Here is a 27,836-nt window from a genome sequence, read left to right as displayed (position 1 = left end):
TTGGGCAGTAAATTGTTGGAATTACCTCCAGCTTCTTGCTGGAGGTTTTTCCTCTACCTTACCCCCAAACGCATAGTTGGGCAGTGCGGTAATGCGGTGGTAACGGTGTTACCGCCGCATTTTTACCACAACGGCCAACTTATGATAAGGCCTACTGTGGCATGGAACTTATACATCTTACTGCTGTGGGATCCTTTTATCACCCCAAGTGAAAGGTTGGTAACATTGTTTGCAGTCCCGCTATGCACCATAACACAAAACAATAGCAACAGAAAATCACTTTCCATGACGGAAGCCATCAACTCTGCTACCTGACTACTTCGGGGACCAATCTTGTACCCAGCGGAGGGTTCTGGGGACTCATTCACCCATGCATTCCCTACGTCGGCCACAAGTTCTTTCTCCCCGTTGTTGTCAACATGGTAAGAGCATCCATCCACATAGACAGTGGGCATTCCCTCACACTTATCTTCTTCAAAGACTTTGTGTGGGGAACTGAGGTATGCCTCCATGTTGTCCTTGATTTTTAGACTTTCGTCCTCAAGACAGTTTCCTCTGGCACAATCATGCAAGTCAGCCAGACCTTGCGCGAGGGGACTCTTCTTGTTTTGGCCATATCTGACCTCCACAGGAAAGCCTTGCATTGACAGAATCCAGGAAGTAATTCGGGAATTACTCACATTTCCGGCCCGGATTCTGTCACTTTGGAGATATTGAAGAGGCTGGTGTGGAGTCTCCACTATGATGTGTTCCCCCTGGATAAACGGGCGGTAATTCTTCAATGCCCACACCGTTGCCAGGAGTGCCTTCTCGCAGTCGTTGAATTTTTCCTCCACAGAGGATAAAGTTTTACTTGCATAGGCGATTACTTAATTGACCTTGTCATGCTTTTGATATAATACTGCAGTCAAGCATGTATTAGAGAACCCTGGCTCCAACCTTCTGACAGAGTAAGCTAGGCAGGGCGCTTGTGAGAGGCTTCTTTTGAGTTGTCTTACTGCCTCGGCTTGTTCTGGACCCCATTCCCACTTGACCCCCCCTTCAAGAGATGAATCGGGGGTCTAGTGATCTCTGCGTAGCCCTCAATGAACTTTCTGCTGTAATTAGTCAGTCCAAGGAGGCTCCTTAGTTCCCGCAGAGTTGTGGGGTCTTTCGGTTTCTGAAGTGCTTCCACTTTCTTTTCCTGGGGACAGAGACCCTGAGGAGTAATCTCATGCCCCAAGAAATTAACACGGGTTCTACACCACTGTGCTTTCTGAAAGAAAATTTTGCTCCGGCGGCCCTCAACTGTGTCAGAACATAACAGATCTCCGCTATGTGTTCCTCCACAGTTGAACTTTTGATGAGGACATCATCTACATAAGCCAGGTTACCCCTCGCACCCAGGTCGGGCATGGCCTTGTGTAGGAAAATGTTGAATTCATTGCTGGAGTTGAGGTATCCGAAGGGAGTCCGGGTCCATGTGTACTGCTGGCCCCCAAAGGTAAAAGCCAGTTTGTATTGGTCCTCCCTACTGACAGGCACAGTCCAGTATCCATTGGTCAGGTCTATTGCAGTGAATACCTGTGACCCCTGGATCTGGGCCAGTCCTTGGTCAATGTAGGAAAGAGGGCATCGGGAAGTATGGACCTGTTTGTTGAGCTCCCTAAAGTCGGTGCAGAGTCTCCACTGGCCGTTTGGCTTCAATATTCCCAGCACCGGATTATTGAAGGTGCTGTTGACTGGACCGATTGTCCCCCGGGACTCCAGGTTCTTAATTATCTCAGTAAGGGACTCCATGGATGCGAGAGGCAAGTGATATTGCTTCACAAACACTGGAGCCATGCCAGGGTCCGTGGAAATCGTTGTTGTGTGGATGTTGGTGCGACCACAGTCATATGAGTCCACCGCAAAGAGATCTTGAAAATCCAAGAAAACTTGTTTCAACTTTTGCTTCAGCACCAGAGTCACACAGGCATCAGATAGGTTGACTCTCTCTTCAGCCATCTGCCTGAAGCCTGGAAAGACTTCTGGTTTCGCTATCTCAGCGGCCTCCTCCAACTGGGTGGAGAAGTCCCTGGTCAGAGTGCTGATTTGGACTGGTGGCTTCAGGTGGGAAAGGCAGCCCTCATGGACCTGGAAAATCAGCTCATCCCCTCTGACATCACAAGTCTCATCTTCCTTACCATAAGGGCAGGAAATGTACACCAGGAAGTTCCCCCCATGCCGGGTAAAGCTCCTGTCTGGTGTTGTATGGTCATCACTGTCACTGTCAAGACAGTCCTTGGGGATTGGTCCTAACAGTTCATTTCCTAAATCAATGGAAAAATGTCGGTCATCAACCACCATTCCAATAATGGTGCCTGCGGCTAGAGTGATACTCTTTAAGTCACTGTTATCCACCTCTATTGGAATGGTGTCATGTTCTACGTTGACTAATGGTGTTGGGTTTACCCCCAACCCTTGCTGTTGGAGAGAAGCATTTAGATGAATATAAGCATCAGGGTTTTTCAATTTTTGTCCTCTTTTAACTTTCACTCCCAGGGAGAATTGTCGGGTCCTTTCTGGTATGGTTGCTTCCTCTCCAATCTGAATTTCAACTGCATAAGGTAGCAATTGAACTGACCTAAATGCTTTTTCTTGGTCATCAAAGCCCATGGGATTATCCGCTAATCGGGACCAAGCGTTGAAGTTTATTAGGTCCAAACGAATGGCAAAGCGATTGAGAATGTCACTGCCTAAGTAAAAGGCGACAGTGACGTCTCACACGACCCAACAATTATGGACTATGCTCTTGTTGCCAATAGAGATTTTGAGCATACACCTGCTTGGCAGGAGATGTTTGGAATTGGGTGCTTCCAGATCCGTTTCCCATTCGTCTATCAGTTTGAATGTGGGAATGGGTGGATCTTTTGGGAGTTGGCGGACCATGGCTTCGCTGATGAAGCTCTTACCGTTGTTCACACACACTCGGCAAGAACAGAGTCCTTGTCTTAATTTAACTGAACAGGGATGAACAACTGCTCTCCAATTTGCTGAATATCAGCCAGGCTCTGAGCTGATTTCACATCTCTCTGGACTATAGGAGTGGGAATGTCTGATTGTGGATTGGTAAAGAATTTCAGAGTGTTTCCTTCCAGTGTGGAATACCACCTTAAACTGGAAGGAAGGTTGATTTTCAGAAATAGAGAGGACCCCCCATCACCAGTCTGTTGTCCTACTGCTATTACTGTCACATCTGGAATTTGGTTGTTCTGGAAGTGAAATTCTACTTGGTCAGATTTTTGTTCAACCATGTGGCATGTGCCGTTTAAAATAACATGGTTGACACTCTGTTTTAATTTTATTGGTCGGCTTGTCTGGGTTCAGAAGACCTTGTTTACGCAATCTATTAGGGGTGACAACCTTCTCAGGAGGTCATTCCCTAGTAAACAAGGGGGCCCTCTGGAGTCACTACTATGACCGGGTGTTTCACCTTGTGGCGCCGAATTTTAATGTCCAAATCTGCAGTCCCCTCGACGGTGAATTTCCTTCCCATCAAAGTTCTGAAGTTGTCCAGGAAGAGAGGTGAGAGGAATTTGGTAATTCTCCCCCCTCCCTGAATTCAGTTCATCAAAGGCCTTTTTGGACAGAAGGGTAGCTTGGGATCCAGTGTCCACCAGTGGCAAGATTGTACCCTGCCCCTGTACTTGTACCGGGGCATAGTATCTTCCCTCCTTCTCCGCAAGGGGGCACAGATAATGCACATTTTTGGACAACTGGTGGGCTCATTTTCTGCTTTTGGACATTGAGAGAGAAGAGATTTGGGCAGAATTCTGTGGAGAGTCTTGGGAATCTGAAAGAGAAAGTTGGCAACTGGAGATAGGAGAAGTTTTGAGTTCCCCTGGTTCCGGTTCTGGGCCGCCCCCCCCCCTTTTGGAGGCAGTCACCAGAATGGGTTTGAACCAGGGGATTTTGATGCTGTTGGTTCTGGGATGAGATGATGGGCGGCGCTAGCTCACTCCCCACATCTACCCAGTCTGGATGTGAATCCCTTGGGACCCATTTTTCTTTGGGAGGAGTTTCCCCATCTCTGAAGGAGAAGATCCTTTTCCCAGGATCCTCTGAGGATCCCTCTCCCTCAAATTGGAAGATCTGTACCTCCTCCTCAAAATGGGTCTGTTTGGGTCCTTTGTTTATCCTACCTCCTCTCTGCTCCTTGGGTGGCAGACTTTCAGGGTAGGAGATTTTGTTTCCGGTTCCTGGGTTTCCAGGGGCTGTTTACAAGTGGGGAAGGAAGCTTCCTCCAAGGCTTTACACCTCCCTTCCCCTTGTGCCTCCTCCCTGGGAACCGGTGGGTTATCTGGGTGCTGCCCCGTCATTGTTCTGGAGCACCAGGTCCAGAGTTTGGGGCATTCTGCGCCAGCATGCTCATCTGGGGCTTCTGCTGAGCCCTCAGTATGCAACCCAGATCCTGTGCCATATTTTGGACCTGGCGCTCTAACCGTGAAACCCGCTCAGGCTGATACAGGGATCTGTTTTCTCCCCAGGGCTGATCCCAGGAAGGGTAGCTATCCCTTCTCTGGTAGTACCCCGGGTTGGGAAGATTTGGGTACCCCTCCACCCTTGGCCTCCCCTCTCCCGGATTAGGTGGTCTGGGCTCAGGGAAGTGGGGAAAGAAGGATGGATGATTTTGGGGTTGGAAATTGGGTGGATACCTGGGGAAAAAGTTCTGCCCAGGATTTGGTGAATTTCTGCCCTCCTGTGGGAAGTTAGGAGGGAAATTCCCTGGGTTAGGTGCTTGGCTGGATCCCCCCCTTTGGCTGGAGGAGTCCACACATAACCCAGGATGGCTCGGTTTCCCTTGTAGCGGGGACTTACATACTCAGGGGAGTGAGGGACCCCATTTGTGGGACTACCTCATTGGCTTACTGTTTGTGACTGGCCCGAGGGCCTTCTGGGCTTGGAATTATTCTGTGCAGGCAGGTTTTTAGGCCCCCCCATCTCCAAATCCAAAATCAGGGCAACCTTTACCTCTGCCACCTTAGCAGCAGCAGGGGTGCTGGTCGGTTTGGGGTTTTTCTGAGCATTACTTTTATTTTCTATGGGCTTCTGCACTTCATAGATTTGGGTGGCCTGTTTAATGACCCAGTCTAGTTACCTTTTCTCATGAAAATCTCTCACTAGCTGGGTCATGATGTATTTGGGTAAGGCATGTAAAAAAGTGTTAACAAATTCTTTGCTATCAGTGCGCACCCTTTTGGTAGTCTGCGCAAAGGCACGCTTCAGCTCCTGCACAAATTCTTGTGGGGCTTGATCCTCCCCACATTGCAAATTGTAGGCTGCCTTGTGAGCCTCTTGGGGATTCCTATGAACAGAAAAGTGCTTTAAGATGGCCGCCCTATATGTGGTTCAAACGTGAACAACTTTGGATATTCCGGCTCAAAACAGACAAAGACGGTTTGAACGAAGCAACCAGCTGGCAAACTCTGGCTACTTTATGAATCTAACTGCCAGTTGGTTAACAACTATCCTGATCGACTGTTACAGGGAGGTGATTCTGATGCACTCCGACCTAGACGTTCCTGATTGTGTTCGTGATAAGTGCTGTATGTGTGATTGGCTGCCTAGGATGACACATATAGGCATTTGCATCATTAAGAATGATGGGAAATTGGGGGTTCATTCCACCCACATAATACTTGATGTTGAGTCCCTGGGGACTCGGTTCGCAGGGCCTGACCTAGCGATGGCCGCCGCCTCTTCTTCATGGGACGGCCATACCAGAGTCAGGCATACGTAATCACGTGATAACGCGCGACCCCATGGCAACATAAATAGTGTACCATTAAGGCCCGCGCAGACGTAGCCCTCTCGCGCGGCTCGTAATACGGACTGAACTCTGCTCAGAGGTAAGCCCCCTGAAGTACACCTGGTTTAGCCACCCCCCCAACCCCCGTTGTCATACAAGCGGGCCGTAGCGAGCACCCGGGATGTCCTATATAAATGTTTGCTAAACGTGTGGCGACAACGCCGAGTGCGTGTCGCGATAGACAGGAGATTTACTCAACTTGGTTATAACATTTAGTAACGCTTTGTACTGTCACTTTTCTGATCTGAAGTATTCAGATATTAAGTAAGACATTAATTATTGTCCTTTTGGCCCCCAGGTATCGGGCCGTCTCACCGTTCATGATTAAGTCGCTAAATCACACGGAGCGGGTAAGCCTTTTCTCCCCTCTTGATGCAGTGTCTTCGAAATGACAGCATGTGATATTTACAGCTGTTTTCCCTCTCTCTCTCTTCCCTCCCTCTTGTCACCCCGACAGGGAGAGGACATCAAGAAATGCAGACAGAGCTGCTTTACGAGACTAACAACTGGCACACACCTGCTGTCATGTATAAGCCCTGATGAATGTGGCCCACTTATTTGCACCACAGAAACCGGTCGGCTAGGAGAACGACTCTAACCTAGTGCAAAAAACGTACCGCACAGTTTTTGTTTGTTCGTTCCATTCGGGGTTACCCTGTTATAAGTATCCAGGGACCCTCTTTTTATCTGAAGCGACCTACTTTAAGAGAGACCTTCGCTGAAAAAAATTCTCCACAATTTTAACTAATCTGCATCTGCACCTGCCTACCCAGAGAAAACCTAATAAAATTAATGTTTATCTTCATTTGGGGGGCAGCTAACACATGCCTAAGTCAAGGTGATAGAGCATGTGTCTTTTAGCACACCAGAAGTGCAAAAAAGAGACTACTCGGAAAGCGCAATTAGGCATACTGGCCTTTCTTTGAAAAACTCTCTACAAATCGATATAACTGTGTTATTATTAGTGTGAAAACGAAATTGGGCAATACACAGTTATATTACCCTTAAATAGTCCTCCTTTTGAGTTGGTCCACGCCCTATATGTGGACCATCTTGAATGGTTTTGGTCCTCCAGCCCTGCAAAGAAACTGGAGTATTCTGGGGAGAATGTCCATTTTACATACTGAATGCAGATACTGCTGTCTTTCAAATGGAAAGTCTCCATCATTTGCTCAAAGAGCTCCAAGTGTTCCCAAACAGAATACTTGGAGTTCTTATGATAAGGAGTGATGAAGCTCCTTATTGCTTTGATCTGTTTTAAGGGGTCCTTAAGCAAGGCCCTTTTTGCCTTATTGGCCTTCTTGGTTCGGGTAACCCTGGTCCATTCATCCTCTGACTCAGAAGCACTGCTCCCAGAGGTGCCCGGCTGATCTTCCAGGTTTTCCCGAATTCTGCGAGCCTAGGAATGGCTGGCAGAATGTGGGGACCTAGTCTCCTGTGTCCTGTGATGCTCAGAGGAGTCTTCAGATTCCTCCTTGCTGCCAGGATTTGATGGGTACCCCCCCCCCCACTGACCTAACTGGGCAGCGGTTTTCAGAATGCCCTTAGAGGGCCTACTCTCCCAGGGTTCCCCACTAAATTGCACTGTACTTGGGTGCCCATACCCGGATGCCCACCCATCCATTCCTTGGGGGTACTGGCCTATGAGCCCCATGCTTCTGACTGGATAGTAATCTGCCATCCCCGTGGCCCTGGGCTCATGTGCGCCAGGAGACCTGGGGGTGGCAGAGTCCAGGGGCTGGGAGAGATGGAGGCCTCTGGTACTAGAGCTCGGGAGGTTATGCTCAGGTGTTTCCCTTTCCCAGCAAACCTCATCTCTATCAGCCCCTGCTCCCTGTTGCCCTGCCAGAGCCTGTGCTTTCAGTTCCTCAATCAAGACCTTACTAGACTCTATCAGTCTCTCCTGCATGGCTACCTGCTACTGGAGCCTATCATTGTGCTAGCAGAGCGCTTCATTCTCTCTCTGTACTTCCTGGTAAGTCTTGGAGTACTGGGACAGTCTTTGCTGCGGGAGGGTTACCCCCTGAGTCCCATCCCTACTGGCCTGCCCCTTTCTTGCCAGAGCATCTTCCACCCTCCTGGTGTGCTCTAACAAGTTCTGATGCTCTTTTTGGAGGTCACCCAGTCCCTGGAGGGCCAGGTGATTTTCTTCCATTTTCTTTTTTAAGTGGCAAACTTCCTGGCCTAAGGTATCCCTTTCCTGAATAAGAGCCTGCATCTTTGCCGCCAGGTCGTCCCTCTGCCTTTGAAGGGCACCAGCTTTCTGGCGCTCTTCATCAAACTCTGCCTGGGTATTCAGGTCTTTCAAAATCAATTTATTGCTCTCCTCTCTTTCTTTTTCCAATTGGCCCTGCAGGGTGGCTTCCTGCTTTGTGCATGCCCTGTTGAAATCTATCTGTTGCTCCAGCTTTTTCTGGCTCTGCAGTAGGGAGTCCAAACCTTCTTGATGCTCCTTCTGCAAGGCCAGAATTCTGGTATCCTGGTCTGCCCTTTCCTGTTGCAGGATACCCATGTCCTCTTTTATTTTAATGATAGACTGTCTACTATCATTTTCTGACTCCTGGCTCCTGTGCAGCCTCTGCTCAGAAGAGTCCAGGTCAGATTGGGCCTTCTCTAATGCCATCAGCTGCCTACTTGCCAGATCTTGGCCTTCAGCACATTTGTCCTGTATGGCTTCCATATATAAATATAAATATGCCGCTATCCTCACCATCTTGTCGTGCTCAGCTTTGGATTTGGGGCCATGTATAGCTCGCTCAGGGCCACTTGTAAGGGACCCTGATCTCTCCAGATATCTAACTCAGTTGCAGTGACCTGTTGTGTGATTGCCTGCAACCACACATTCTGGTCCTGCTCCATCCATTCGCCTCTCACAAATAGCTTATGTAAGAGGTGCTCTCTGGCTATTTTGATATCTACCAATGTCGTCATTCTGGAAATTGATTTCCTTCCTGATTTACAGAAGTTTGTATTTTATCTTGCAAAACAGACGGTTTCCTGAGAGTGTTCCTTTTTGAGGGGTGCTTTCACAGCGTAACACAGCGTGGTGATCCAACAGGATTTATGTATCCTATCAGTTAGCACACTGTATTAAGCTTCACAAGTGGTAGATCTAATCCAGAATCCTCGGCTCCGAGCCCCCACTCTGTAAGTGACTTCAATCCAGCAATCCAACTAAGTCAATGCCTAGTCTGGGATGCCCAATGGAAGCCCCTATTAATATATTTTTATGTCAAATTCTTTGAATCTGGATGATAAACCCTTATATAACGCCTCTCTCTTTGAATCCCCCTGACCTCACTGAGCCAAAAAGTAAGTTTGTTTTGCAAATTAAAAGATTTATTTGAGGAATAAAACAATATATATATATATATCACTTTTATGAATAAATTAATATTTAATAGCACACTTATGAATATAATAGTGATCAACAATGGATAATATTATAATAGCACAATTCTTTAATCACTTAGGAGTTGATATAGAAAGAATAAGGTAGCAGAGAATGCTTTCTATGGTTTCAAGGAAATGCAAAATGGGAAAGAATGCAACACAGAAATAAACTTGATATGAATTCAATCAGGAGATAATATAATCACTTTTTTCCCTGTGACTACTAACTCCCCCTCTATGCAATATGGATAGATGGAAAGGAGGGCACACAGGTTTCCAGAAAACAATCAAATGCAGTTCAGTTCCAGTTCCCCCCAGCAAGCTTAGAGAAAACCGGCATTATTTTAAACAGGCAAAATACTTTTATATGTGATTGCAATGAAGTGAAAAATATGCTAAAAGTGATTTTAATTCGCTAAAGGAGATTCAGGGAGGTCAACACTAGCAATGATTCATGAATGATTATCAGATTGAAAACGAAATTCAGCAGTTGCAAGCAAAAGACAGCAATTTTGACAGGTGATGAAATGGAGCTAATTTTTCAATTTGCAACACTTTTTCTGTGTGCGTATATCACGTTTACGGAAAAACTATAAGGAGTTGGAATGTCGTTTTAGGTTCGTTGGAAAGCTCAGGATTTTAGCTTTGAAATGACAGTTGCATTCTGCTCCTAGGACGTGCGGTTCAAAAGATACGGACGTTTTTGTGGAGGTAGATTTTCAGAAATAAAGTCAAGATTTCAGAATGACAGATGCGCGTTTTACAGATTTGAAATCAACAAAATGGACACACGATTCTATTAATGCAGTTCTGGACAGGTTGAGATGGATGGGATAAGATTACTTTAGACTAAGAGATTGGTTCTGTACAGTTCTAGGCTGGATACTCACTCCTAGTTTTGGACTGGAAGGGAAATGGGCCTCGTCACCGATCTGGTCAGGTTTGGACTTCACTCGCCACCGGACGGTCTCAGGCCCTCTAGGTTCGGCTCACAGCACACTCTTTGGTCTGCTATTGGCACTGCACAGCGGTCTGGTCTGGGTCTGACGGGTTCTGGATACAGCTCTGCTTTCTGGGTCTGGATCTGGTTCTGGCACAGGTTTCAAGCTAGAAGCAAAACAGCTCGCCCGGCTGTTGAATAGTTTAGTTAGGTTGCTGGATTCTGAGGCCTGCTGAGAAGAGTACAGCTTGTGGATTAGGCCTCTGCTTCTCCAAGGTTCTAGAGTTTGGGTTCTAGAGTTTTGGTTCTGGAGTCTGTCTGGAATCTGGAGCCTCAGGAGTCTGGAGTCTTTGTCTGGATATCGTCGGGCAGAGTGCTGCGCAGGAATCGATGAGTAGTGGAAAAATGAGTGTCTATGTGGGTCTCGGTGGTTCTTTTTATGTGTTTCCAAAGGGGGTGTGGAGGCTGACTTTCTATGCCCAACCCACTAAGGATTGGATAGGTTAAAGGATTTACTGTCCTCTGACTGGAGAAAGGAGTAATGAGTCAGAATGAGTGAGAGTGATGCTATGTTTATGGCTTGGCTGAAGTCCCTCCCCTTTGCTTTTATTTAGAAAAACAATTTTTCATAACCAAACATGTTTCCCAGATACACAAGTTGTTGAGAATACATGTACATATCACAGATTAATTAAGACAGGTCTCTGTTCAACCCTGATCTTTCTAAGAGCTTGGGTTCAGAAATGACAACTTATTCGCGATTTTAGTGGGTTTCGCAATATTGGTTTTGCACCAAATCTTACACAGAGGTACACATCCTCTCTGCGCATATTACTGTAAGTTTTCATTTTTGTAGTATAAACACAGTGTCTACAATATTAATAAATTCCGGGGTTTGGTGTCAGTACATCGTACAGATTTCAGCTTAGTCTCAAACTGTGGGTGAAGGTGTCATTTTAAGAATCTCAAAATTGTACATTTCTATCAGCTGGTTATAATTAGTTATCAGTATTCTTATAAAATATATATTTGCCTTCAATTCAGTAAGACCCATTGGTTTGTCCTCGCCCCCAGAAGCTTGGCTCTGACTCAGAGGTCACATGTCTTGTTTTTCCCCGAGCAGTGTTGACAGTTACACCCAAAATCAGCATATTCTATTCAATTGAAAAAGTCTATTGTCTTGTTTTTCCTGCCAGGAGAGCATCAGTCCAGGGTGCCACTCTCCATCTGATTAGCAGGACCATGCGATTTCCTGCCTTCTGGTGTAGAGGCCTGAGAAGAGTAGGTGTGAAGGGTTCTCATAGAAAAGCAAGCCTTTTGAAGTCTTAGCTACATCAGGTTACTGTTCTGATCAATTGAAATAGAGTTCCTTATGGGAAAAAATATAACATTATAAACTGAAAATAAGCAACATATATTGAATCAAGTCTTTTTCCACATTAAATCAATGTGTGGCACTCTATATGGCATTTTGATAGACTTCTCTGCTTTGGCTTATTTAGCTTCTGCAAGACAGCTCTCCTGTCAGGATTATGTATAGCCAGCACCTGTCAGTGGTGAGCACCGGTATTGCACCCATTTTTGACAGCTGTCTTCAAATCAAATGTCTTTAACATGGGATTTTGTCCTAATGATTCTTGCTGACATTGTACTGATGTGGATTCTTGCAGTAGAGTAATGTAGAACACCCAACAAGAAGTTGTATCCTTTTGGTGGTTTTGTGAACCATGATTTTAGCAATTTTGACGATCAAGAAAATTAATTCCCAAACAGCTCTGGGTTGCTTTTGGCAATCAGTATTGCTATTTCCAAGTGGTTTCAGGCTACTGTGTGGGTATCCCAATGGTGGTTTTAGGCAGTGATCTCCTGTGTTCACTGACATGGCAAAAGTGGGTGGCAGCCTATTTTTCAGATTTTTACTGCGCATTTTTGGATGATCTCTGGTGAGCAGCATGCTTTCTGGCAGCCATTATGATGTTTCCGCTGCCAGTAATGCACAGTTCTGTTGTAGGGCTTGGATGAGTGGGTTAAAACATCCCACAGTCCCACGAAACGGGAATAAACGGGCCATTCCCAACTCGACAGGCCCGGTAATTTCCCTTTTGCAGGACCCAGAGCTGGTACGTCCCCATTCCCAATTGAGCCTTCTTAGGGCTCAATGGGAATGGGTAGTATGGTAGCAGCGGTACCGTTCATAATGGTACCGTTGCTACCATCCTGTTCGGCTCGCAGGTGCCGCTCTGCACGCCTGGTCTGACCAGACGTGCAGAGCGGCACCCACGAGCAGAACTCGTAATGTGGCGGCATGCTAACAACGGAGCCACCGGGGAGCCCGCACCAGCAGCACCATGTCTGTGTGTCTGTGTTTGGTGGTGTGGGGGCTCACGGGGTGCGCGGAACGCGGCAACCGCTAACAGTAACAACGGTGCCAGTAGCACTACCGGCGTCATTGTTGCCTTACCGCCACAGACGTAATGAGGCCCATTGTCTCTTTTATGGAAATTATTGTGAGAAATAAGGCATTTTTCATCTTTGGCCTGATTTTGCTGATACTAATTCAATGTCAGGTGGGTTTAGGCCAACCTGTCCCGATTTTATTGAAATCTCGCGATGCAGTTAACCACTACCAGGTTCAATATGAGTGCCCACATTGCACCCAAACTGCAGTTATGCAATCTACATCGTTATGCTGACAGTTACAACTGAATTCTATTTACTCACAGTCATCATGATTTTAAAATTGTCCACCAATTAGGAGTATGTATTGTAACACTTAAGAACACCAGTCCGCTTTGAACTTCTGGATAATGATCTGCTGAAAACAGTGGAATTTTAATATTGAAGGTATTTTGCATAATAATGGACCCTTTGGTGATAGATTGTTATTTAAGCAATGGGGGAGAATTTCCGGTTAGTAGGGGCTGGGCACAAGTTGTTCACCATTTCTAAGCAATAGTGCCCCCCACTGAGAGGGTTATTGCTATTAGAACCTCAGCATGTTGTCTGGGGAGATAATAGCTTTTTTGTAAAGGTGTGCCACTGTGCAGTAGCTGGTACACAAGTTTAAAACACTGCAAATGATGGAAAAAGGAGAAGGTACCTATTCGGAGTCTCTTCTCCCTTTCCATGACGTGCATGGAAAGGGATTGTGCAGACTTGGAGCAAAGGCGCGGCGTGAGAAGAGGTAAATCCAGGGATGATGATGATGAGTGAGGTTTGCCGATGCTGTCCTTTGACGGCGGGAGAAAGAACGGGGGAGGAGGGGAAACAGAAGTTTAGGGAGTGGAGGTACCATGGGGCATAGGAGGGAAAGCGGCAGCGTTGACGCCATCGGGCAGATCAGGGGTCTGGAAAGACACTCTGACCTAGAAGGCCGGGCACTAATTGAAAATAAGATGCGAGAACAGACAGATGAACGTGTGTAGCAGATAAGCCATATTCTATGACATGTGCCATCTTTTGTCAAGTATCCACATATTAGAACATGTTACAGGCAAAGCATCTTGGGGCAGCCCTGGGTGGATGTCCTGGTGTAATCACTGCAGGTGGTCCTTTAGTAAAAGGTCAACAACACAGCATCTTGCAGAGATGCTATTTGGTAGAATCAGAGTTTTTAAAGGCATCATTTATAAACCTTAGTCTAACGACCTATCATAAAAGATGTTATAATATAAACATAGAAATGCACTATTGGAACAAGTCAGAAGTGTAATTATAAAAGTGGGAACTGATGCTTCAAAAGTTATCTATTTAATATAAACCTATATTTGAATGTGGACAGACATCCGCAGTGAGCGACAGACACCAACATATACAATTCGAGTGCATCATCAGAGCGCTTCTTTAATTTATTTTTTTCCTCCCTCTTTAGGCACCTTTTGGAGATTGAAGAACCGGCTTCTAATCATAACGGCGGGCAGCTTCTTTTTGGCCTGGACGGTTATTTGTACATATTCACTGGGGATGGAGGAAAAGCTGGAGACCCCTTTGGAGAATTTGGCAATGCCCAGAACAAGTAAGCTGTGGACCTAATGCACTTGTTTCTAACCAGCTTGGTTCACTCTATACAAATCAGTTAGTCTCCCTTGGTCCTGGCCTCATTATTAGTTTTCTGGTCCGGAAACAATGGTTCCGGTAAGCCTATCAGCACTGTTGTTTCTGGACTGGCAAACTACAAGTCTGCCTGCCGGAGCCGCTGTGCCTGACAGGTCTGACCCTGCTGGGCGCAGCGGCCACACTAAGAAGAATTGTCACGGGAGCACTGCCCGGCCGCCAGACTTGGAATAGCCCAGTGGCACCAGGAAGTCAGGCACCAGTAATTTTGTACGGGTCCAGCGGCAACCCGCTGGTAGCACCGGCAGGGGTACTGCCGGACCCGTAATGAGGCAGTGTTTTTACAAAGATCACATTTCAGCCCCTTATGTTTGAAACTACGGTAATAATACAGTCACGGTCAGGAATGTTTTTGTACAGTTATATAATAGAGCACATTGTTTCTTATTTGACTCTAAATGTATTAAGATACATATTTTTTAGCCTAATGACTGAGTACGTAATGCAGGCAATGTTTGTAAAGATAACAGCTGTCAAGCTAGGGGACAGAGAGACCATTTGGAGAATTCTGGCCTACCAGCTAACCGCATTCAAGGGTGGATAGGCTGAGCAAAATGGAAGGATAAAGATAACAAGTTTGAAGTTCAGGAACGGTGCGTCCAATTGGAAAATGCAAAACTACTGGCTAACAGCATTTAAAGGATGCCAGAGTAGACTACAAGAGGAACAATTGATAGCAGAGAGAAATTAGGGAGAATAAATTAAAGGTGGAGGAGGAGAGAGTGTTAAGGAATCTAAACGGGCGTCACACACCGGACCAGACTCTTGCCCTTAGCCTAGGATGTAGCACTCAATTAGAATACTTTTTCTTTATTTCCTAGAATTCAGACTGAGCTGGCACCTAACCCGTCTCACACCACCTTTTACAAATACCCTGGGTCACTATGGACCATGAACCAGGCTGGTTGGTGGGAAAACAATATTTATTTATTTTAAATTCAAAGAAAATCACACAATTTTAATATTGGGCAGCAATCACCAATGGTGTGATAATTACAATGTAAACTGATGAAATTCATTTGGTTGACCTTCTACTAGAACATATCCAAAGAACAGATGAATAGGAGCAATTTTACTGTTCGAGTAGATAGCACCCGAGTTAAGATTTCCCCCTTAAATGCACCCTCAGACCCCAATTAATCAAATTTTGAGGGGAAAGAAAGGAGCAGCAGGGAGTCAGGGATACTAGGCAGCAAAAAGAATTAAGATCTGACCTTCTCTCACAAAATGGGGGGCAAATTTGGGTTTGAAAAGCTTTGCAATTGCATAAATAACACTCAGAATTGGTAAATAATTAATTTACATGTGCAGTTGAATAAATGTGGTAAATATGATTTCTAACAGTATCAGTGATGTAAGTACACTAGCATCTACAAGGCAAGGTATCAAAAAAGTGCATACAGTTCAAAACTCAACTTGGAAGTAAGAACACAGTGCAGCCAAATAACACGTTGGAAAGTTGCATTTTCTTCTTTTTACAGTTTTAAATGTCAAACAGTTTGAAAAACGGGTAAAATAGACACAATCAGACTACGGTTTTTAGGCTGGGTGATAGATGCACATCACAGGCATGATAGGAAAGTGAAAGAGTGACTCTAGCTGAAGAACTGGATGACATTTTCAGTTTTGGGACAATAGAAGCAGTTAACAGAGAAAATCGGTTGGGAAAGAAATGTGACAAGTGCTACTACAACTATATCTCTGTAACTAGATTATCAAGGAGATAACACTGCCCATGAAACAGGTTAAGTGGCCGTCTTAACCCCCTTCACGTTGCGTGTCTCTTTTTGTGGAAATTAATTAATTTACTCCAAATATGACTAAGGACTTAGGCAATGGACTAAAGGGATGGAAAAGAATGACACCAACGCATGAAATTAAGAAACAGGCTACACAGAGGATTCAGACTATATTAAACAAGTTATCAGGGTATGAATGGGATTACTTAGAGGGTGGAACCAAGACAAGGGTAGGCTATGTGTTTTTATGGGATGGGGAGATACTCACAATCAGCGCTGGAGTTTGTAATGTGGGACAGCCAACCAGGTTTCTGGACTCAAGGCACCTGGTCATGGCACCATGGCAGGACTCTCGTAGCAGAAAACAGCGGCATGCAGGTAGAGGGGCAAAAAGCCAGTCTGGTCACAGGATACTCTCCAAAAAGGGTACCACAGCTTTTCCCCCTTTCTCCTAGAGTTAGTGGGATTTTGGTATGGGGTTTAGTTCTGAAGGGTGGTTCTCCCTGGATAGGGTCAGCTAGGCTATGGCCTGGCAGTGGATCTGGAATCTGCAGGATGAATGTGAAATGTCTGGATACGCAGCAGCTGGAAAATTCAGAAGAGTGTGTCCTTTGTCTCTGTGAGCTTCTGCCTGAACTAAGCTAGACCTACCCCTAAAAATCAGATAGGTCAGCCTGTGCCCTGTCGCCTCCTCCCTGAAAGCAGATTGGGCTGGAGGAGGGGACTGAGTTTTATGGGGTGTGTTTTTATGAGGTACAGGGCAATCCCCCAGTCATTTTTACTAAAAATCAGTTATGCCATAAATCACACATTTTTACAGTTGTGGCACTTTTGCAAATCACATAGGCAAATGACATATTCCACACAGAGCATGGCAGTCCAACTCCCAGGTTTGTACAACATTGTTTCATCCTAATAACCTTTCACACTTTTTGGTGGGAAATATTTCACTTACAATTCTGTATCTGTATACATGTGTATATGTTATCATAAGGCATGTTAGTATTGAATTTCAAAGTAGCACCATATGCATGTTCCTCAGAATATACAATTTTCTGTCATTTCTGTCCCCAACATGATAGGGAAGGATACCACATCTTTATTTAAAGTCACAAAAATTGCATTTAAACTGTAAAACTCTTGCATTACTGCGTTGTCCAGTTGCAGCATAACAGCCTTAATGTTTATTAATTAAAATAGTCTTTTGAGCCAGATGGCCAGCATTGTCTCCCAAATAAGGGCATAATTTCCAAGGCTGCTCTGGAGTTGGCTTTGAAGCCCCCCAGTTGAATTAGAGGGGAGGTGTTACTTGCAATTTCACACTTAAGTGTCCTGGAACTCTATTGTACCACGCTCAAGCCCATACACAAAGTCTGATGAGCGTGTGAGATGCTTCCTCTTAGTCCATTCATAGTTTTCAAGGGGTGGCCTCTGTGGGGGAAGGCAAATCCTGTTCCCGGCAAGCAAATGTCCTTTGAAGCCCAGCAGGAAAACCTGTTCTGTGGCTTCCACAGTAAATGCACTTATTTCTTTAGTTATTTATTTTTTTCTCAGTCAGAAGCAAGTCTGTTGAAATAAAACATCTCATATATGTTTTCAAACAAAAACCCCCGTACATTTCTAGACAAGGACAGGGCCTTATTCAACATTACACTTTTAAAACAGACATTTTTCTTGTTTGCAAAAATAACCCTTTTTACACTTGGCGAAGTTTCCTTTTTCTGTCATCTCTGAAATATGCGGTTTTCTCTTCCATCTAGATTCTAAACATTGTTTGCAGCCCTGGTCAGTTTCTCTTACACAGCAATCTGTTCAATGCAAAGCACAGAGGAATAGGGCTTCTTTTGAAGAGTTCAGCTATGATATTTTGTTGCAAAGTGAAGCTTTTTTCACGTACGGCTGGGAGTAAAGTTGTTTGCGATTTCACAGATTTTGCCAGACACAGCCTGTCATTCAGTGAGAAATGCTTTCTTTTGTTGGAGCACAACCTGAATATGGCTGGGCAGAACATTGCTTGGTCTCACTGGATCAGAACTGTGTATTGATGAACGGATGAAAAAGGGCATCAGGCTCTATCATTTTAATGCAAAATATTTCCTTTTTCATTTGGAAATTTTGAGCGACCAGCCAAGCAGCGCTGCTTTTCAATTCCCTTCTTTGGTGCGCATAAGGAAACACACTGGCAGCCTTTCTCGGTGTGTTCCCTGTTCCATCTTGCCCAGTAGGTGCTTTGCAAAGACAGCACAGCCATCATTTTTGTAGCTGCAAATGCAGTTTTGATGCAAGGGAATGGCACTCAAAGGAGGCAGCGCCGCCATTCTGCTGTAACTGCTGAAGTGCAGATTGGTGATGGAGGGGAATTCGGCTGGGTGGGTAAATGTACCCCACAAGAGGAAGTAGATAACTCATTAATGCAACAACATTTAAGAGTAAAAAAGACATTAAGGGGTGAAAATATAATTGTGAAGTAACAGCATTCAGAAGGGAGGTGAAAGCGAGCAAATGCATTAGTCATCGCCCTTCCAGAGCAGGCAAAGGACTACCATCAGGAGATGAAGTGAAGGGTGGGCACCACAGTTATACACAGGTTGTAGGAAGTCATATCTAGTTCTAGGTGTTCTCCAGGAAACCCGAATGGCACTCTACCTGGAAAAAATCCACTAACAAATATTCTGATGAAGCATCACCATAAGTGGCGACGTCTTTTTTGTAGTTATCAATACTGCATACAAACCATATCTTCCAACAATTTCAATATTCATGTATATTAAACACGATGGATCGCTGTGTATTATTTGCATCCTTGTAATGACGTGTCGATCCTTCATTCCTAGCAGAGGCAGAGGACATTGTAATCAATGCATTTTGGAGCATCGGTCCATCCTCAGGGCTGTCTCTAAAATGTATATGTACCATTATGTATAAGAAAAGTGAGCAAGTAATGGTTGATGTTGGTAAATCGTTACATACACTGTGTAGAGAATCATCCCACTTTGGGAGGTCTTACCTGTCCTTCTGCAGCCAAAAACACAATGTAGGATGCAGATACATCTAGTAAAATAGAAACATAAACACAAAACCCACAAAAAGACCTTTACGCCTAATCCACTGTGTTTGTTTTGTTTGTTTATTTATTTGGTAATGCGCACCAAACCCTTAGGGAGCTGGGCGCAACAGACCAAGTATACTTAAAGCTTGGTTACAACAGGTACAATGGGTACAACATACAAAGACATACTTCGTTACCACTTGTGGGTAACATTGAAGTTGTGGTACTGTAAGTCATAAATTACAGTCAAATATTACAGTGATTCATATAGATACAATGCATGTGGTAGGGCAGTGGGTAAAGATTACTGTGAGTCAACAAGATTAAGAATGGATAGGGTATTAAGTGTCGGCGGGCAGCCCGGGCTAGTGTGGCTTGGGTGTTAGTAGTCGTTTGTTCGTAACCAATTTAACATGTTACGTCTGAATTTTGGGTAAGCTTGGTTGGCTCTTAGGGCTGTGGGTAGTGCATTCCAGAATAGGAAATGTGTAATATTAAACATGTTATTCTAATCATTTAATACAAACATTGTTTATCATACCAGATGTGCAAATGGGTAATGTCTCCAAAAAACAGGAGTGCAACTTTCTAATCCTCTTTCTGTGAAACTATCAAGAAAAGACAAGAAAAGACAAGAAATTGTATATATAAAAGTTGGTGTCACAGTGAATCATCCACATGAACACAAGGATAGTACCATAAAAATAGCAACAAATGAAACCACTGCTTACCGACAATGATCGAGGGAAGATTGTCAAAGAAATCACAATCAAGGGTTATGAGAAAATGTTACCTTACAACTGGTAGCCTTTTATAAAAATGGTAGTAGTGCCACATCATCCACAATGGCGGCTGATGCGTGAAGTGTCCCATTGTACATGCGCCATTGTGCGTGCGGTGCTACTGTCTGTGTCATAACGCTTAATGGGTATAGCGGTATCCGGTAGATATGATCAGATATTTATAACACACTTAATATACAGAGGTTTCTAAGCACAGACCCGGGGATCGAACCTGTGGTGCTCCTTCCAAGGCGAACACGTTGCCCCTGAGCTATACTCCTGAGTCTACATATGAAACATCAAACATAAAAAGTAGATAAAAGAAGGAAAAAGAATCGATTTTCAGCTAAAAGCATTGAAGGTGCAAGGAAGTAAAGGGCCACTGTCATGTGTAGGCATGATTATGGTATAGTGCAGAAGCAGAATGCAATGAGTAGGAAGGAGAGAAAATAAGGAGGTGGTTGAGGTAATTGAGAAGAGCATAAGGGTCTGGATGAAGACACATGGAGTTTGGGTATTTATTATGTATATATTTATTATATCAGGAGTTAGGTATTGTTGACTCAGTGTTTCCTAGTCAGAGTGGCAACAAATGGGCAGTAATGGAACCACCATTTCCAGCAGTAATTCCGCTGGACCAAGTGGTGGTAACAGTAATTCAGTTGGGCAGCATTCCACCAGATTTACCACCGGAATACTGCCCAATTCGTAATGAAGCCCTTTTGTGTTTTATGAATATCGGGGGAGAGCATGTCATCTCTATTGAATTGGTGCCTGTTAGACCAAGTCTTGCATGGAAACCCATAGGATGTTGCTCTTGCTATCTGAAGGAAAATAAACCATGGTCATTCACCGAACACAAGTAACCCACTTAATGTGGTTTCTACATTACTAGTCTATGCAGATTGGTGACTGGTGACTGGAGCTGTCTGGAAGAAGGTCTCATGAGCCCATTTTCACAATGCTTCAAAATGTTGACCAGTCTGTTGTTTTACTGATTGATAGGAGCACACATCTAGTCGGGGTGTTCCTGTCATTGGGCCTCATTATGGGTCCGGAGGTAACCCTGACGGTGCTACTGGCGGGTTGCCGCTGGACCTGTAATAATTTACTGGCGCCCGACTTCCCTATGCCACCGGGCTATTACAAGTCTAGCGGCTGGGAAGTCAGGCGCCAGTAATTTTGTTAATCCCCATTCCTAAGGAATCGATGGGAGTGGGGACACAGAAACACTGGCACCGTTGTTAACGATGCCGGAGCTTCCGTGACGGGTTGGCTTACCATGACCTCTGCCCCCGGCAGGGTCAGATCTGTTGAGGCCAGCGGCTCCGGCAGGCAAACCTATAGTTTGCCAGTCCGTAAACCAGGGTGCCAGTGAGTTTACCGGCACCCTTCTTGCCGGAATGGCAAACTTGTCGTGAGGCCCATTGTCTTGTAAGGGTCAAGCCACAGCTGATTCGATGAATGCTGTACAGGACGGAAACAGCAGGGCAAAGGTCTATGGACCCTTACATGAATCCAAAATCCCAAATATATAGGAATACTTTGGTAAAGTTGTCTTCACCAACTTTTAGCCCAATCTAAAAAGGGTGTTGAGAACAGGTGTACATTTGTTGTGTTTGTGTAAGTCTCTGCATCTCTTTATGTATGGGTATAACTGAATGTGGTAATCTATGAGTGCTTACCATTTGGACGGTCAGCTCATTGTAAACTCTCAGAAATATAGCTCTAATGGGAGCACATGTTACGAATGACCCTGACTCAGACTCAACACTCTTCTTCTGCTGTGTGCACGCCCCTGTGTCCCCCTGCCTCCATGACTTTCTAACTATACCCTTAATATTCTGTCCTTATTGTAGCCATTTTATTGGGATCTGATATTGTGTACGTTTGCTTAATAGTACTCTGCTGGTTCCCACTTTTTTCCCCATGTAAAACACAATACATACATACATGCATGCATATATGCATATCATTTCATGCGTTGAAGAGATCTGTGCATTCTTAACTCTTTTTGATTTTTTTGTTTTTTCGTTTAGTGTATTCTTTGTAAATGGTTCGATGGCGTGTGGATCTTTGAGCCAGTTGTGGATAGCATGTGCCTGTAATGATAGCCCTTTGGATGCATGGTTATTTGTTTGTATGTATTTCTGTCTATGAAATGTGTTGTTTGTGATGAAACTTTGATTTGGTGACATTTTGTGGGAGTGGGAAGGGTGAGGGAATAGCGGGTTGAATTCATATCAATCAAATACCTTTATTCGGCCATAAGGCCATCAAAGTACATCCTAAAATAATACATAACTGCTAATACATATTATAAGAGGAGGAAGCAGTCAGTCATGGTAATGCAGACCCATCTTCCCTTTAACTTCAAGATTAAGGGACTCTCAGACCTTGTGCCATGTTGGTTGCCCGTGAGCCTTTTCCCCAATGGAACTGAGTTGGCACCCGAGAGGAGAGGATTATAGTTAGTGTTTCCAGGAGGACACATAGTGCCATGAGAATGATGGGGGCTAGCGAAAATCGTGCTGTTTGTTTTCCAGCCATGGCACCCACAACAGACCAATACAACAATATCCACTCTCTGGTCCCAAAATTCCATCTTCAAAGTGTCACTGGTAAAATCACCCCTGTGGTGCTGTCTGGAGCAGTTCACTATGGCTTCCCGGCTTACGAAGGAACAACCCCTTGATGTACGAAGCAAGTGCAAGCATTTGTTTACGAGTGCATCCCTTGGTTCCCATTGATTTGGTTTCAGTGTCGGGACCCCATGCAGATATACTATGCCTCTCCTTTGTCTCCTATGTTCTTTACGGTTGGTCAAGCCCTCCCAGGTTAAAGGTCTGAGTGCATGATAGTGAGCCTTATTAACTCCATTATTCCCTACATTATTGAAAACCCTGGCATCCCTTGTTACATGTACCCTAGGTGAGGGCTGCCGAGCATACTGCTTGTTTCGATTCCATAGCTTTAATGAAGATACATGAGGTTTGCAAAATATTGGGCCCTGGGGCACAGTGTTAGTGGTGTTTGCATGGGGACCAGTATTTATTCTAACAGTCAAAGGATGGGGATGAATGATAGCTCAGGGGCAATGCGTTTGTCTTGGAAGCAAGACAACGCAGTGCAATACAGGTTTGAATCCCTATCTTGCGCCAAGAAGCCACTTGCTGGTATTAAGCGTGTTACAAATGAACAATAAAATAAAAAATAAATAATACAAGGAATCTTCATTAGCATTTATTTCTGGCTCTTTCGGTGGATTGCACAGGCCTGTGACTTGTGTTAGGCCAGAAACTTGCCCTCCCCCAGACTCCCCCTTCTCCCTTGAGCTTCGACGAGGGCCAATAATAGCCTTTTAATATCTGCTAGCTCATGGAGAACTTGTTTGCAAATGAAGTTATAACCATTATCAGAGCGTGCCTACTTAATAAGGACGTCAGTAGGGGGGAGAGTCGCGGGGGTTTGGGAATTCTTGGCTTGGGAGGCAGCCCAAAGGGCTGTTTTCAAGACTCATGTCCATCAGGTTCTTACTCTGGGGCCCCTCAGTAACAATAGTACCGAACTAGTACCTCTAATGGAAGCGTTGAACTTCTTTTGTAAAAACCGCTTTGGTTAAACACAAATAATAAAAAATAAAAATAAAAAAAATAGACCCCTTTTCTGGTGTAGCCTCAACCACAAGATCCATTAGTTCAGATAATTCTGGGATACTATTAATCCCTGGAGTCACAGGGGCATCCTTGACCACATGAGTCAAATTTGGCAAATGTGTATGATCGCGCCACCACCACTACCCGAAATGGCGGATGTTAGAGCTGGGTTATATAAAAATATAACCGAGGTTGACACAAATTGAATAAATAACGCAACTCATGATGAACAAAAAGAGCTAATGATTAGGCCAGACCCCCACAACACACATTTTCATACATGTGTAAATAAATACATCAAGGTAAACAACAGTGGTCCCAATTCTAACAAAGACAGTATGCAAAAAACATGTGGTTTCTCTTTTCTCATCACAAGGAGAGGGACCAACTACACATAGTGCAAAAGAGCCGGGAGCTCAACCACTGACCCCATACTTCTTAAGGTAGCCGCCATTGTTAAATCCTTTTGCTACTCTTCCAGGCACAGCGCCCGACCTTCCCAACTAATGGGCGAATAACAAACATAGTGTTTGGGCTATGGAAAAGCCAGGAGGTTGAGTGACCACTGCTGGTGGCTAAGGCTTTTAACATGGGCCACGGATCAAAGGACAAGGTTGCCTGCAGTCTCTGCCCACCTTAAACCCAAGCCACGATCATTGTTTTGTTGATTGCAGTAACAATCTATAAAACAGCCCCAATTAGTCGCCTCTGAAATCAAAGACTTTAGGCAAATGGATCAGAGGAGGTTCCCAGCAGCGAGGTGCCTCTTGCTACTTTTCCTTCCGACCCTAACCTGGTACAGGAGTTCAGGAGCCCTGCTAACCACAGGCACCCCACTAGTTTTAGTGGTACCCTTAAGTATTTCAATCAGCTTGCATGGCAGATATACCCAGAGCCAAAACCCAATCTTGGGAGATAGTGTACACGTTTAACGAGGAGCCTACAAGTGCGTCGCTACTTACAAAGTTCCAACCTGCTTGGTTGCTTTCATTACAGTTGCCACGGATGCAGGGACCAAACAATGTATTCCCTGCATACAACTCCTGCACCTCCAGCGATAACAGCAACCACTCGACACACTACTCCACGCCGCGCTCCATGCCGGACTGCAGTATATGCAGTGACTGCACAAGGGCTCCAGGTGCAGGCTCCCCCTCCTTCATTCAAGAGTATAGAAAGACTTTTCCACAACAACCACTCTACACCCCACTCCACATCCGCAATATCTAGGGATTGCATAATCCTGTCTCCTTGTGTATGATTTGACTATCTATGTCTTGAAAAAACATATGTGCCGGACTGCAGGATATATAGTGACTGCACAAGGGATCCAGGTACTGGCTCCTCCTCCTTCAATCAGGTGTATATAAAGACTTCTCTACAGAACCCCACTCTGCACGCCACTCCACATCCGCGCCAGGCTCCACGTCGGACTGCAGGATATGTAGTGACTGCACAAGGGCTCCAGGTACAGGCTCCTCCTCCATTAATCAGGGCTATAGAAAGACATCTCCTCATCAACCACTCTACACACCACTCCACATCTGCAATATCTAGGGATTGCATAATCCTGTCTCCTTGTGTATGATTTGACTATCTATGTCTTGAAAAAACATATGTGCCGGACTGCAGGATATATAGTGACTGCACAAGGGATCCAGGTACAGGCTCCTCCTCCTTCAATCAGGTGTATATAAAGACTTCTCTACAGAATCCCACTCTGCACGCCACTCCACATCCGCGCCAGGCTCCACGTTGGACTGCAGGATATGTAGTGACTGCACAAGGGCTCCAGGTACAGGCTCCTCCTCCTTTAATCAGGGCTATAGAAAGACATCTCCTCATCAACCACTCTACACACCACTCCACATCTGCAATATCTAGGGATTGCATAATCCTGTCTCCTTGTGTATGATATGACAATCTATGCCTTGAAAAAATGTAGATATAAAAATGAGTGAATACAAATATATGTGTAACCCTTCATTATATTTTCAGTCTGTCAAAGATCTGGGGTATGGTATCCATAACATGGAAAATCAAATCCGTGCTGACATATTTATATAAAGACCTTGTGTAAATTACCTGTGGTATGTATGTGTGGCTGTTTTTTTGTGTGTGGCTGGGGAATAATGGATGTCCGTTTTCTGGTATGTTTTTACGGCATTAGGCAGGTAATGTGTGTCTCTTTCACTCTTGTGAATTAGTCGAAGGCACCAGTCAGCCATTTAGCCTTATGCTAGGGTCTGTTTTATTCCAGAGATTCATGAAATGGTGGGTTTTGGTACCATCTTGTGGGGAAATTGACCTATGGCGGGCCCCCCTTTGGGAGGAGCAAGGTTGGTATAGGCCCAGGGGAAAAAGATACAGATGGGTTGTTGGTAGCGAGAGAGGGAGCGAAGGGAAGGAAGAAGTAGGGGGTTCACTTGTGATCCTTTGAGAGAGACTCCTTTCCAAGCCTGCCTGGCCTGTTGGTCAGGGTAAGAACCTGAGCGGTTTATCTTCCCACACCGGGGAAGTTAGAGGAAGGTGACCACACTTCACTGCTGAGAGGGGAGACTGCTGACAGCCGTTTCGGTGACAGTGAGCCCGGTGTTTGTGTTCAGTTGTGGGGACAAAGGGCCTCATTATGAGCCAGGCAGTAGAGGGTTAACGGCGCCGGTAGAGCTGCCATCGCCGTTAACCCTCTACCGCTTCATTACAAGGTCTGCTCATGGGACCCTCTAAGGACGTCTGGTAAAAACCAGGCGTCCTTAGCGGGACCTGCTAGCGGACCAGGATGTTTCTCCCACGTATTCATCATATTATGATATCTCCATATCCAGCTTTACCTGCTTCGGAATTCTTTTTCCAGCAGGGAGCGCTGAACGTCGATGCCTGCTGACTCGATGTCCCTCGAAGGCCTCCGTCTCGATGTCAACGTCATCAATGGTATATAGCACGCAGCAACCGTTGGCTTCAGTTAAATTTTGTATGTGTCGTTGGATTAACCCATGCTCGACAGTTACTCACTCTGAAAGAGCGTAAACTGCAATAACAAGGAAATTCTACTGCGAGGTAGGCTGGGAGGGGCGATGAGGGATACGTGGGAGGAACATCCAGTCGAAACAACATTATTATGGGTAAGTAACTTGTTCTTTGAATGGATTATGTCCTCCCACGTATTCCTCTTCTTATGATAGATGCCCAAAGCAGTGCTTGTATTTCAGGAGGAGGGAGTCAGAATTTTCCAGTCTTTAATAATTTAGGAGTTCCTTATTGGTCTGTGTGTACAGAATGTAACACCTCCTTCCCAAAAACACCTTCCCCGCCTGAGGAAGAGTCCAGACTATAATACCATGTGATTGTGTAGAGGGAGGACCATGTGGCTGCCGCACAAATATCCTGAATTGGCACACCCCTCTGTAAGGCTGAGGAAATAGCCATGCCCATGGTCGAATGTGTCCCGAGACTCTCAGGAGGATCGTTTCCAGCTAATCTGTAGCATTTAGATAGTCCTAAAATGATCCACCTAGATAAGGTTTGTTTGGAGAGCGCCATACCCAACTTATGGCCTGTGTAACCAACAAAAAAATGATCATCTTGTCTTAATTTAGACATCCTGGAAATATAGAAGCTAAGTGCACGTCTTGGGTCAAGCCTGTGTAACCTCTCCTCTTCCTTTCCAGGATGCGGTGGGGGATAGAAAGAAGGTAAAATGATTTTTTGAGTTAAATGAAACTCTGAAAATTTTGGGGTAAAAAGGTAGGTTTAACCTTAAGGGCCACTCTATCCTTAAAGAAGACTGTGTAAGGATATTTGCAGGACAAGACTTGCAGATCACTCAGCCTACAGACTCATGTAAGAACCACTAAAAGGATGGTCCTTAAAGTTAACAATCTTAAAGGACAGGAGTGAATAGGCTCGAATGGAGCACATATTAGACATTTAAAAATCAGGTTGTGATCACAAACCGGCACTTGAAAAGGGACGGGAGGAAATACATTTGTCAATCCTTTCAAAAACTGTGTAACCGGTGGAATTTTGATGAAAGATACCTCTTCAGCGGGGTGCTTAAAAATAGATAGCGCTGCCAGATACCCTTTAATTGTGCCAACCTGGAGCCCCAGATTAGCCAGGTGTAACAAGAATGATAACACCATAGGTGTATTGCATGTAAAAGGGTCCACATTTTCATCCCTGCACCAGCTGCAGAATGTGTTCCAACAGCAGCGGTATAAGGATTTCGTTGCTAGCCTTCTGGCTGAAAGCAACATCTCCATTACGTCATCCGCGAGGTCCCAATCCTTATATCGCAACCTCTCAGAAACCATGTGTGAAGGTTGAGTGTCTTC

General features: G+C 45.0%; 1 protein-coding gene across 2 annotated transcripts in view; it reads left to right on the top strand.

The window, feature by feature from the left end:
- Positions 1–27,836, top strand: part of HHIPL2 (HHIP like 2) — a 576,366-nt gene that overhangs the window by 233,285 nt on the left and 315,245 nt on the right. For both annotated transcript variants that reach the window (XM_069608603.1, XM_069608602.1), the window contains exon 3: positions 14,035–14,178. In XM_069608603.1, coding sequence (XP_069464704.1) covers positions 14,035–14,178 — 144 coding nt within the window. The remainder of the gene's footprint in view (positions 1–14,034; positions 14,179–27,836) is intronic.

This window comes from Ambystoma mexicanum, chromosome 4q (genome assembly GCF_040938575.1).
Source record: "Ambystoma mexicanum isolate Mex_15411 chromosome 4q, UKY_AmexF1_1, whole genome shotgun sequence".
NCBI lineage: Eukaryota > Metazoa > Chordata > Amphibia > Caudata > Ambystomatidae > Ambystoma > Ambystoma mexicanum.
Note: the sequence above shows the minus strand (reverse complement) of the source record. Positions and strands in the feature narration are given on the sequence as shown.